The sequence below is a fragment of the Thamnophis elegans genome, chromosome Z (assembly GCF_009769535.1).
Source record: "Thamnophis elegans isolate rThaEle1 chromosome Z, rThaEle1.pri, whole genome shotgun sequence".
NCBI classification, from domain to species: Eukaryota; Metazoa; Chordata; class Lepidosauria; order Squamata; family Colubridae; genus Thamnophis; species Thamnophis elegans.
The window spans coordinates 127,520,726-127,533,251 of record NC_045558.1 but is presented as its reverse complement, the minus strand read 5'-3'; the positions used below and the strand labels follow the sequence as shown (position 1 = coordinate 127,533,251).

The 12,526-nt window shown below is 39.8% G+C and overlaps 2 protein-coding genes across 2 annotated transcripts; both read right to left on the bottom strand.

Moving 5' to 3' along the window:
* Positions 1–4,528: 4,528 nt before the first annotated feature.
* Positions 4,529–5,452, bottom strand: LOC116521714 (olfactory receptor 2J2-like). Its single transcript, XM_032236375.1, has one exon. The coding sequence runs from the start codon at positions 5,450–5,452 to the stop codon at positions 4,529–4,531; it is 924 nt and encodes a 307-aa protein (XP_032092266.1).
* Positions 5,453–9,743: 4,291 nt separating this feature from the next.
* Positions 9,744–11,768, bottom strand: LOC116521713 (olfactory receptor 477-like). The gene is made up of 2 exons (XM_032236373.1): positions 11,751–11,768; positions 9,744–10,694 (listed from the first exon to the last, which is right to left on the bottom strand). Exons 1-2 carry the CDS (start codon positions 11,766–11,768, stop codon positions 9,744–9,746), a joined length of 969 nt encoding a protein of 322 aa, XP_032092264.1.
* Positions 11,769–12,526: the final 758 nt, after the last annotated feature.

Genomic DNA, 12,526 nt, shown 5'->3' with positions numbered 1-12,526 from the left:
TCAACCTTGAACCTGGTGGGATTTGAACTGCCAAACTGCAGGCAACCGGTAGACAGCAGAAGTAGCCTGCAGTACTGCACTCTAACCACTGCGCCACCTTGACTCTCACATGGACTAATCAAAGAATGATATTTTTCTGCCCAATACATATGTAGAAAGTTAGCACCCACCCTTCTTGTAAATGAATGAAATATTTTGAGGAATATTTTAAAAAAGGCAGGATAAAATATTTTCCATAAAAGAGAAATAAAAGTCTTAAGAGAGACAAAAACTCAGAGCCCCCCCTCCCCCTCCCCAGCAGATATTTTGTGCTCACCGAGAATGATTGGGCCAGCCTATCTACAAAACTTCAGCTCCAGGATGAAGAGATTAAGACATGACTCTTTGGGACATAATAGGATTAATCCACTAAGACATAGAGCTCACTACTGTTGTGGGCCGCCAGCAGAGCTGGCAGCAGATTCAGACAATGAGGAGGTTGGGGAGGAACATGGGCCAGTCCTAGAGTCTGGGGAATGCTCTGATGAGGCCTCTGTGTTGAGGGCAGAGAGGGGGTCAGAGCCATATGCCATTGTCAGCTGCCTTCAGAGTCAGGCATCAGTGATGCAGATAAATAGCTGGAGCCTGTTCCCAGTGTGCGCATGCACAGAGTTTCCAGACAAAGGGAACAGCTAAAGAACAGGGGTCGACTTGGGAGTAAGCCCAGAGGTGGACAGTGAATGGCCCCTCCCAAAGGAAATAAAAGAGGATCAAAGGGGGATTGGGGTTTGCAGGAGACAATTAGTTTGCTTAATTAGCCTGTGACTCTCTGAGACTCCTTACCAAGTTTTGCAGATATCAGCCTGGCAGCTCTCTACGCCAGATAAGGTCTGTGACTGCAAATCCTCCCTTGAAAGACATTGCTGTATGCGAATGAGCAGAATTCACAGTCAATTAATAAAATGATGTTTTTTGTCGGGACCAGGAGTTTGCTTCATGCTCTTGGGAAGCCTAGGTCAGAACAACTACATTGCACAATCTCCTAAGGACATTGCATCAGCTCCAGCAAACTTCAACCAAACCTATCTCAGACAAACTCCTACATGGTCCCATGGGAGTCTGACAAAAACCAATAGAATACATGTTCTTGCCCAGGAACAGGAAGTTCAAGTGCATAGTGCAAGAGAAGGTATAAATACCCCTCACTCTCAACTCCATAGGATCAGCTGCACCAGAAACACTCATGTGGTTCCGCTTCATCATTAAACCATCTTTCCAATCAGCCTCCATGTTTCTAGTGTCTTTTTCCTGGCTTGGAACTGAGACAGATGGATATTTCTCCCAACACATACAATAAATCAGAGCTGAGCCCTTAGCTTCCATGTTAAGTATCTCTTCTCCCAGGACCTTATTGAGAAAAGTTTTTTTTTAAATAATATTTATTGAATTTTCCAACTTTTAAAATACAAAACACAAAAGACAAATTTACACTTATAACAGCTTTTCCTTATCGGTATCAATATATTTCGTAACAATCCTATTTACAAAAATTCTATCTCAATTTCACTATCCTAAGTTATATCCTTATTTAATATAATATATATTTGATATTATAATATCAAATCAATATCATTTATTTCTTACACCTTTTACATTCTATCTATTATACTTTTACATTTTATACCTTAAGTTCAGTGGTGGGATACGACCAGCCGTACCAGTGCCTGCAAGCAGCACCAGGTACCATTCCAGTATGGTGCTCTGGAGGGCCCGCCCGCCCGCCCATGGTCTTTACCTGTATTTGAGCTGTTTGGAGCTTCCACGCATGGAGCGCATGGCACCCTTGCCGCGCTCCACCAAGCAGCTGGAGCATCATGGAGGTATCTCAGAGCATCACGGAGGTGTCGTGGAGCATCACAGGCAGTAAGTATGCATGTGCGTGCCACACACATTCATGTGTTGGACTACCCAGCCCAGTTGCACCACACCGGTTGCACCAGGATCTGGAATCCACCACTGCTTAAGTTCTATGTTTACTTTTAAGCCAGGAATACTATCTATTCCAAATTTGATAGTACTTGGTTTCTTCCCTCTCCTTCATTTCCATAGACAGTCTATCCATTTCTGCACATACATAGATTTTCTTTCTTATATGTATTTGGGTCTGGAGGAGTATCTGTTTGTTTCCAATTCTGTGCTAGAATTATTCTACTTGCAGTTAGAATATGTAATGTTATTTATTGAAAAAAGCTGCATGATGCAATGACTCTCCCACCTCCTTCTAATCAACATTCTGAAGATAAGAAATAGTACAGGAATTGACATTTACACAGCTCAAACGGGTAATCCTTGACATAAAACAGTCCATTTAGTGACCGATGAAAATTACAACGGCACTGAAAAAAGTGACTCGTGACCATTTTTCGCACTTACAACCATTGCAGAATCCTGATAGTCACATGATCAAAATGCAGATGCTTGGCAATTGATTTTTATTTTTGACTGTTACAATGGCCCAGGATCATGTGATTTCCCCTTTTGTGAACTTCTGGTAAGCAACATCAATAGGAAGTGAGATTCACTTAACAGCCGTGTTACTAATTTAACAACTTCAGGGATTCACTCAATTACTATGGCAAGAAAGCTCTTAAAACAAGGAGGAAAAACATTTAACTGTCCCACTTAACAACATACATTTTTGATTCCGTCATGGTCATAAGTTGAGGACTATCTGTAGATATAAGCTACCTATTACTTAGAAATAAGTAATACTTCTTTATGGGTTGTTCTTTATTCCAGAAAATCTTCAGCTACACCTACGATACGATCAAGGATATACCTGTCCTTTCAAAAGCCAATTTCTAACAAAAGTGTTTTTTTTCCCTCAAATGAGTTACACTGAAAATGAGAGAGTCCGTTCAGATTAGTCTTGTGGGAGTTAAAGGGCCATGTTCTCCATTAAAGTGAGATCCTGTTGTATAAGAAGTATATCTGAAACAGCTTATTTGAATTTGTTTGCTTGTTTTTCACTTTTTTTAGTTGCTAATTTATTTTATTTCATCAAGCATGAATTAGATAACAGATAAACATGATTATGAATACATGAAATGAATACGAATACAAGGGAATATTAGGACAGGGACGGTAGGCACATTGGTGTGCTTATGCATGCCCCTTAAAGACCTCTTAGGAATGAGGTCGAGAGTAGTCAGTTCTGGGGGTTTGGGGAAGAAACCATAGAATCAGGTAGTGCATTCCAGGCATTGTCCATTCTGTTACTGAAGTAATATTTTCTAAAATCAAGTTTGGAACGGTTTACCATAAGTTTGCATCTAGTGTGTGCGCATGTGTTGTTGTGGTTGAAATTGAAGTATTCATTGACAGATAGGACATTCTAGCAGATAATTTTATGTACTACGCTTAGGTTGGATCGAAGACAGCGAAGTTATAAGTTGTCTAAGCCCAAAATATAAAGTCTGGTGGCATAAGGTATTCTGTTGTGAGCAGAAGAGTGCAGGACTCTTCTCATGAAATATCTCTGGACTCGCTGAATTGTATTAATGTCTGATATGCAATGCAAGTTACCGACAGATGAGCTGTATTCAAGAATTGGTCTAGCAAAAGCTTTGCATGCCCTAGTTTGCAGTACAATGTTACTGGAGAAGAAGCTTCGCAAAATTAAGTTAACAACTCTTAATGCCTTTTTGGCAATGTTATTACAGTGGGCTCTGGGGCTTAGATCATTAGAGATGAGTACTCCTAGGTCCTTGACAGAGTGAGGGTTGTCTGTGAGGTTGTGTACTCCCAACTTGCATTTGGTGTTGTCAGCCTCCGCTTTGCTGCTGCTTCGGCTGCCATTGAAACGGGGAGGGGGGGCATGGTATTTGGGAAGGGAATCATTATGTGCTAGAGGAAGATTCTAGACACTGACCTGACCATCTTATTGCGCATGTGGAAGAAGGGAGTTTTCTGCCAAGGTTAACTGTCCAGCATTCCACCCTGGTGATGTTTTTGAAGTTATCTCCCACCTGACAGTTGGGTGCATTATAATTGGACTATGGACTGGGGTGCCAAGGGGAGGGGATTGAATCATACATGATATTCTTTGCTTTCGCGCCTAATTAACCAGATTCAGCTTAGCTTCACTACTTTTCATTTGTAATTAGTAAAAGTACACTTAATTTCAAACAAATGGATTTGAGTGGTTTCTTTCCTGATTATTAAATGAAGTCGCACCTGACAGGTGTTCTGATTTTTTATTGCCAATGTGTAAGGCAGAGTATTTGTTGGTTGAGATTTGAAATTGCCAATTGTTTGACCAGTCAAGGTTGTTATGTAGGACAGCAGCATTGTCAGTGGTGTTAAATAGTTTTACGTCATCAGCGAAGAGGACACAGTTGTTTATAATATGATCACAAAGGTCATTTTCTTATGATGAGTTTCTCTCTCAGTATTTTCCAGCCTCTCCATCAAATTTCAACGTCCACTTCTTAAGTTTAAAAAAAAACATTTCGTTAAGCAAGATGTGCAATGTTTTACCTTTTTCCCCTCAAAGTCTCCTCAACATTTTGAGTGCTGCTAAATGGATGTCTTTGTTCCTTAGAGTGTAAATGATGGGGTTAAGAAGGGGAGTGATTACAAGATAAAAGACGGCAATTTTCTTGTCCCGATCAGGGGTGGAATCTGACTGGGGGACAATGTACATAGAGATGATAGTGCCATAGAACAAGGTCACCACAGCGAGGTGGGAACCACAGGTGGAGAATGCTTTGTGCCATCCCCCTGTTAACTGCATGTGCAATACAGAATCCAGAATGTACCCATAGGAAGCCAGGATAACAAAAAGGGGAAGGAGAACAATGAAAGTCGAGAGACCAAAACCAATGACTTTGGTGATTCTTGTGTCTCCACATGCAAGTTTTAGCACAGCGGGTGGTTCACAGACGAAGTGGTTGATGACAACCCCACAAAAGGGATGACGAAAGGCGCAGAGGACATAAATTGCAGAGAACACAAAACCAATGGTCCAACAGGATGTGGCCAGCAAGAGTTGGTGCAACCTGTCCATGGCTAAGGCATATACCAATGGATGGCAAATGGCCAAATAGCGGTCATAAGCCATGGCTCCTAACAGTAAACACTCAGTACTACCCATAGCCAGAGTCATGTAACCCTGCAGAGTACAACGCGCTAAGGAGATGACCCCATTGCCAGTCAAAAGGTGACTCAACATCTGCGGCAATGTGCTAGTAACATACCCAATTTCCATGCCTGCAAGATGGCTGAGAAAGAAGTACATGGGGGTATGCAGTTGAGAATCAACCCATACCAGTACGATGATCAGAGTGTTTCCAAAGATGGTAAGCAAGTAGATAAGGAGAACTATCACAAAAAGTAGCAGCCGGATTTTGGGATGGCTAGTGAGCCCAAGTAGGATGAATTCTCGGGTGATGGTGTAGTTCTCAGCTTTCATCTTTCTTTCTGTTTGAGAAGAGAGGTGAGGCTGGGGCAAAATGGATGTCCCTGAAAATAGGGTGACCCTTAATAAAAGAATTCCTCCAACCAAAACATTTAATGAACAAATTCATTTTCTTTCAGATTTCCAGTATTGATTTTCTGCAGGCATCATTCATATGTTTATAAGGAAAGGGTTTTTTTTTATGGCAGCAACTTCATTTTTAGTGTATAACCTGTGTATAGAGTATGACATTGAATATAAAGAGCAAATAATGCATTATTTACAATGTCAGAATGAATGAACATCATGAACGTTAAACAAAAAGCTGGGGGAGAAGGAATTTATCTCCACACTAAAAATCATTTTTTGTGAGTACAATCAGTAGATTAGTCACCTACCTTTTCTCTTACTACCCAATAAAATGGGGCAAAGGATTGTAACTTGAAATAGTAGACAAACATATTGAACTTCACCAACATCTATATACTCCAAAGCCTATGGATATACTATTTCATGGCCTATGATCACTGTTTTGTCTTTATGGATATGTTGGAAGGAAAATCCATCTGGTTCAGTTCCAAGCTGGGAGAAAGAAACTGGAAACATCATGGAAGCTGATTAGAAATAAATATTTATTGAAGAAATCAATATTGAAATAAATATTTATTGAAGAAATAAATATTGATGAAGCAGAGCCATCAGGGTTTGTGGTTCTGGTGCAACTGACAAAGTGGAGCTAAGAATGTATGGGTTTTTATGCCTTCTTTGGGATTTGTATTTGAGCTTCCTGTTCCTGTGCAAGAACATTTCTTTAATATTCTTGGTTGTTGTCTGATTCCTATGGAATCATGGCTCACTCTATAGGCAAAAGGGGAAATGCAAATCCTAGGTGCTTGTCTGAGTTAATCCACTCAACCTTTTTGGCTTCCTAATTGCTTATTTTGAGTTTTCTGACTGACCCAATTTTTCTGAATGGATTATCAAATCTGCATTTCTAAAGGTTGACCTACTCAGTTTCTGCTTGGGGGCAGGGAGATTGGTTTCTTCCTCCCTTAAGTTTTTTCCCCATTTCTCCTTTAAGGAAATATTATAGCCTGCCTTTTAAAAAATATATTACAAAATATTTCATTCTTCTAGGAGGGGGGCCTTCCCACAGGATTACCCAAGAAAAGGACAAGTGAACTTGATCTTAAAATTATGAATAAAGGCATCTGATTATCTGCTGAAATAATTACCTTTGGATGCCACAAATGACATCATATACATACAATAGGAGGTTGGAATGCGGTTATAGCATGTTTTGCTTGGTAGATCCTCATTTTTGAGATATGAAGAGATGTGGATTTGTATCAAAACTAGATAAATGTCTGAGGATCATTAAATGAAGATACTAAGGGACTTCTAAATGAAGTTGCATGCCATATGATGGAGATCTGTAAACCAAACTCAAAATTCAGAAATGTATTGCAGAACTAATTCAGAAATTTGTTACAGAACTAGTGTTAAAAGATTATCAAAGCCACAACAAAACAGAAATATGAATGGGACATTAGGACATTCACATGCATGACAATATATGGGCCTGAAACATGGCATATTATTTTATATACCACATGATCAACCACCTATGAGATGGAAAGATGAACTATGGAAAAATGTGCTCCTGGTTGGAACACTAGAACATTAGACAGAAAACAATTCCAACATCTGTAAATAATGTTGTTGCAAGTGGTGAAACTACTCAATGAATATAATAATTGAAGTCTCAAAGTAGGCATTTGCACTATGTTCTAATTACTCAACCACTTTAACAATTGCCCCATCCCCAAAATTTTAAATCTTTCTCTAGGATTTATCCAACTCACCTGGAGACTTCAGCTAGTACTCTATCCGAGTAGCACTCTGTCTTACACAACATGATGTGTAGAAGGTTTGAAATTTTCCTAAGGAAATAAAAAGGATATCAACCTGCTCCCTTGAGAATGCTACACTCCCTGTTGAACTTTTCTATAGATCATTATACATGTACAACTGCTTACCTCTCAGGGGTATCTTACATACTAACTCTAGTATACATAAATAAATATCCACCACAGTATTCCCTTTCAGGTTAAGCACTATTATGTTATGCAAAAATCAGCAAAGTAATAATAAACCAAAGGAAAATAAATCATGAATAAAAAGGGGAGAAAGAGAGAGGGGAAAAAGAACAAATTCAATTCAAAGTTTCCCATTCAAATTCAAAGTTTCTTCTTACCTATGAGTTGGCCAATCACTCAACCAGTTCTTACACTCCGTTCCGACACCACTCCTGCTCAAAAAGCTTAATCCGGTTGCCCCAGCTTTAAAGCGATCATTTGAATATGGTTGTCGCCCCCACTGTCAGTTTGGAGAGTTTTTCTCTAAACTACCGAGGAACTTGACAATTCCTCTTAGTTGCCTGAGATGCCTCTCCTTCTTCCCCGTCCCTTCAAAATGGTTCCAGTCTGAAGCCCTCCCCCCTCCCCGACAGCAGTTTGTGTAGTTGGATTTTCATGGGGCTCATTAGAGCCCGCTATTTTCCACCCGGTCTCACCGTGATGCTTCTAGTTTCTCCCTCCTTTCTTAGTTTTCTACCTGTCCTCCAGGGGTGGTATTCAGCCAGCTCTGACAGGTTCAGGAGAACCATAGCAGAGATTTTGAGTAGTTCGGAGAACTGGCAAATAGGCTGGCCCTTCCCCCACTGCCTCCCAGCCTCCTGATCTTCTTTCATTGCCCTGAATAGGAGAAAGGAGCTGGACAGCAGGTTAGTGGGGTGGGGAGAGAATGGGGATTTTGCAATATCCTTGCCCTGCCATGCCCAAAAGCCCTTCCCACAAAGCCACACCCACAGAAGCAGTAGTAAAATGAAGTGTCCAAATGACTCTTTATTTGAATTGTACAAATAATGGACAAATGTATCATTTCATCAAGAACCAGTTAGGTGTATTAATTAAGGCATCAGGCTAGAAACTGGGAGAGTGTGAGTTCTAGTTCATCTTTAGCATGAAGCTAGCTGGATGATTTGGAACAGTTACTCTCTCTCAGTCCTAGGAAAACGGCAATGGCAACCATTGATGAAAAGTATTGCTAGGAAAACTATTCATGTAATCACCAGGAATAAAGACTTACTCAAATGCACAAAAATCATTTTGCCACATCTCGTTGTCAGTCCTTTGACGAGGACAAATTTAGGAATGGAATTTACAAGAAATATTAGAGCTCTACTTTAGTGATAGAGGTGTGTATATCTTGAAAACTTGACAGCATTTCCCCTTTTTTTCTCTCATACCAAAAAGTATCATGACAGGCCAATCTTGAGTTTCTTTCTCACATGTTCTTGTTTTCTTGGGATATGTTCATGTTTTGCCAATAAGTGCCACATATATCGCTTAAATAAAACTCTAGTAAGACCACACCTGGAATATTGCAACCAATTTTGGTCACCATACTACAAAAAAAAGATGTTGAGAGTTTGGAAAAAGTTCAGAGAAGAGCAGCTAAGATGATCAAAGGCCTGGAGGCTAAAACATATAAAGAATGTTTGCTGGAATTGGGTATGTCTAGTTTAATGAAAAGAAGGACTAGGAGTGATATGATATAAGTCTTCCAATATCTCAGGGGTTGCCACAAAGAAAAGGGAATCAAGCTATTCTCCAAAGCACCTGAGGGCAGGACAAGAAGTAATGGATGGAAACTAGGCAAGGAGAGAAGCAACCTAGAACTAAGGAGAAATTTCCTGACAGAAGAATTAATCAGTGGAACAACTTGATTCCAGACTTTGTGAATGCTCCAACACTGGAAATTTTTAAGAAGATGTTGGATAACTATTTGTCTGAAGTGGTGTAGGGTTTTCAGACTAAGCAGGGAGTTGGACTAGATGATGTCCAAGGTCCCTTCCGATTCTGCTATTCTATTCTATTCTATTCTATTCTATTCTATTCTACTCTACTCTACTCTACTCTACTCTAACCTACCCTACCCTACCCTACCCTACCCTACTCCACTCCATTCTGTCTTCTTCACTCCCTCCGCTACCTCTACTTCTACCTCTGCCTCTAAACCATCCCACCCACCCCACCCCACTCCACCCACCCCTAATCTACTCTGTTAGGTTCTGTTCTACTCCATTCCATTCCATGCCATTCTCCTGCCTGCTTTTCTGCCACATCATCCTTACAAAAAGCAGAAACAGTTAAAACTGCCTGGTATTATGTTTATAGTCATCCTCCCTCAGTTGAAAGAAAACATAACCAAACACAGCCCAGCAAGATGTCAATGGTCATATTCATTGCTCTAAGCCCAATCTTCTTGCCATCTTGATCACTGCTGAATGAATCTCCTTGTTCCGCAAGGTATATATGACAGGGTTAAGCAGGGGAGTAATTACTAGGTAACAGATGGTCATTTCCTTGTTGTGAGAAGGACCTGAGTCTGGGTGGGGGATAATGTACATAGAAATAACAGTGCCATAGAACAAGATGACAACGGTAAGGTGGGACCCACAAGTGGAGAAGGCCTTACTCCTTCCTGCAGTTGAACGCATGTGCAATATAGAATGCAGAATGAATGCATAGGAAGACAAGATAACTGAAAGGGGAATGAAAACCATGAAGGCTGATAGACCAGAGACAATGGCTTTAGTCATTTTTATGTCATCACATGCAAGCTTCAGCACAATAGGAAGTTCACACATGAAGTGGTTAATGAGGTTAGGACCACAGAAAGAATGACGAAAAGTACTGACGACATAAATCATGGAAAATGCACAGCCAGTGATCCAGCATGTGCCAACAAGCAGGACCTGGTGGAACTTGCTCATGGCTGTAGCGTACAACAAGGGAGAGCAGATGGCCAAGTAACGGTCATAGGCCATGACACCCAACAGCAAACTTTCAGCACTGCCGATGTTCAAGGCAATATAACCTTGGAGCATGCAACGCGTTAAGGAGAGGATTCCACTCCCAGTGATCAGATGGGCCAACATCTGAGGCAGCGTGCTGGTGACCAACCCAATCTCCATCACAGCAAGATTGCTAAGGAAAAAGTACATGGGTGTATGTAGCTGGGAATCAGCCCACACCAAAGTGATGATCAGCAGGTTGTCAAAAAGGATAAGCAAGTAGATCAGGAGGAGCACCCCAAAGAGCAGAAGCTGGGTCCCTCGATGACTTGTGAGTCCCACCAACATGAATTCTTTAACAGAGGTTAAATTCTCAGTTCCCATCTGGCTTACTATCTGTAAGATAAAAGAAGTTATTGAAAGATAGTAAAAAATCCCTAAAAATTAAACAATTCTTTTTTTAAAAAATAGGATATCCATAGAAAACTAATGTAGGCAATAATCAAGGTTAAATAGTCATGTCAGTCTGTCTCATACTTTTAGGAGTTCCTTTAATCAGGAATCTTTCTGGGGAACAAGTTCTTTTAACAAAATTATACATAGAGAACTAATATTCTCTATGTATAATTATGAATTCCATATATATTTAAAAAAAATTAAAAATATGAATTCCATATATTATGGAAATAATATATTACTACATTATATGACATTTGGTGCAAAAATTAGACAAATAAGTGACATGGGCATTTTTATCATCATGTAAAATAAGGGACATAGTGGCTCAGTGGCTAAGACACTGAGCTTGTTGATCAGAAAGGTCAGCAGTTCGGCGGTTCAAATCACTAGTGCTGCAAAACAGAGTGAGTCCCATTATTTGTCCCAGCTTCTGCCAACGTAGCAGTTCAAAAGCATTTAAATATGCAAGTAGAAAAATAGGAACCAATTTTGGTGGGAAGGTAACAATGCTGCGTGCTCCTTTGATGTTTAGTCATGGCGGCCACATAACCATGGAGACGTCTTTGGACAGTGCTGGCTCTTTGGCTTTGAAACAGAGATGAGCATCGCCCCTTAGAGTCAGGAACAACTAGCCCATATGTGTGAGGGGAGCCATTACCTTTTATACTATATGACATTTGATACAAAAATTATACAAATAAGTGATATGGGTACTTTTATCTCCATGTAAAATCACCATGCCAGTGGAATTTCTCAAGCATTTTTAATGAGATATTTTTTTATTTATATCCCAATTTAATTTTTTTTTACAAATAATTCAGTTCAGCAATCTTATCTAATAATTCTTCCTTCTCTTGTTTTCCCCACGACAACACCCCTGTGAGATGATTTTGGAGGAGAGCAAGTGATTGGTCTAGTCATCCAGCTGGCTTTCATGTCTAAAGCAGAAATAAAAATTTGAAGGAAAATTCAAGAAAAGTGACATGTACTTACATGTAGCTTTTCTTGCATCCTACTCTCATGCCTGTTATCGATTTGGGTGTAATTTACTTAAAGAATTGTAAAAAGAAATTTCATCAAAAGTTGTGTCATTTGATTTTATTAGTGATAACAATCACTACAGCTGCCTGTTTTGAGATATAGTGAGTCCTCCATCACCAGAAGTTTTAAAGAAGAAATTAGATAGCATTTGTCTGGAATGGTATAAGGTCTCCTGCTTGAGGAGAAGGTCCAACCAGGAGACCTCCAAGATCTTTCTATTATTCTGTATTCTATAAAAGCATCACCTTCCCTCAACCTATCCAGTTGCATTGCCAAGATTAAAGCTGCTTAATTCTTACAGATCCCTTCAAACACTGCAGGGAATTCTGGGCTTCTCATTCTTCAACTATAGAAACCAGAAGCCTGAATTTCTGGACATCCACTGCAGAAATATCAGTCATCATGAAAAAAAATGGAAATATTATGACCAGATTATACCATGTGTGTCTTGTACTTTGCTGGAGATGAAAACACAATAAACCTGAACTATTGTGCTAGGATAAGTCCCAATAGGAGTCTTGCATTGAAGCACAAGACCACAAATTTTGTAGACCACAAATCTTATCCCACTTAGCTTAGTGTAATGGCAGCTTCCATGTTGCTTGTATCTTTCAATTTATATTACTTTTATTTGTTTCCTAGTATGATTTTTATTAGTAACCTTGACTATCACTGTTGTATCTTTTTATTCTTGATGAATGTATTTTATTCTCCTTATGTACACTGAG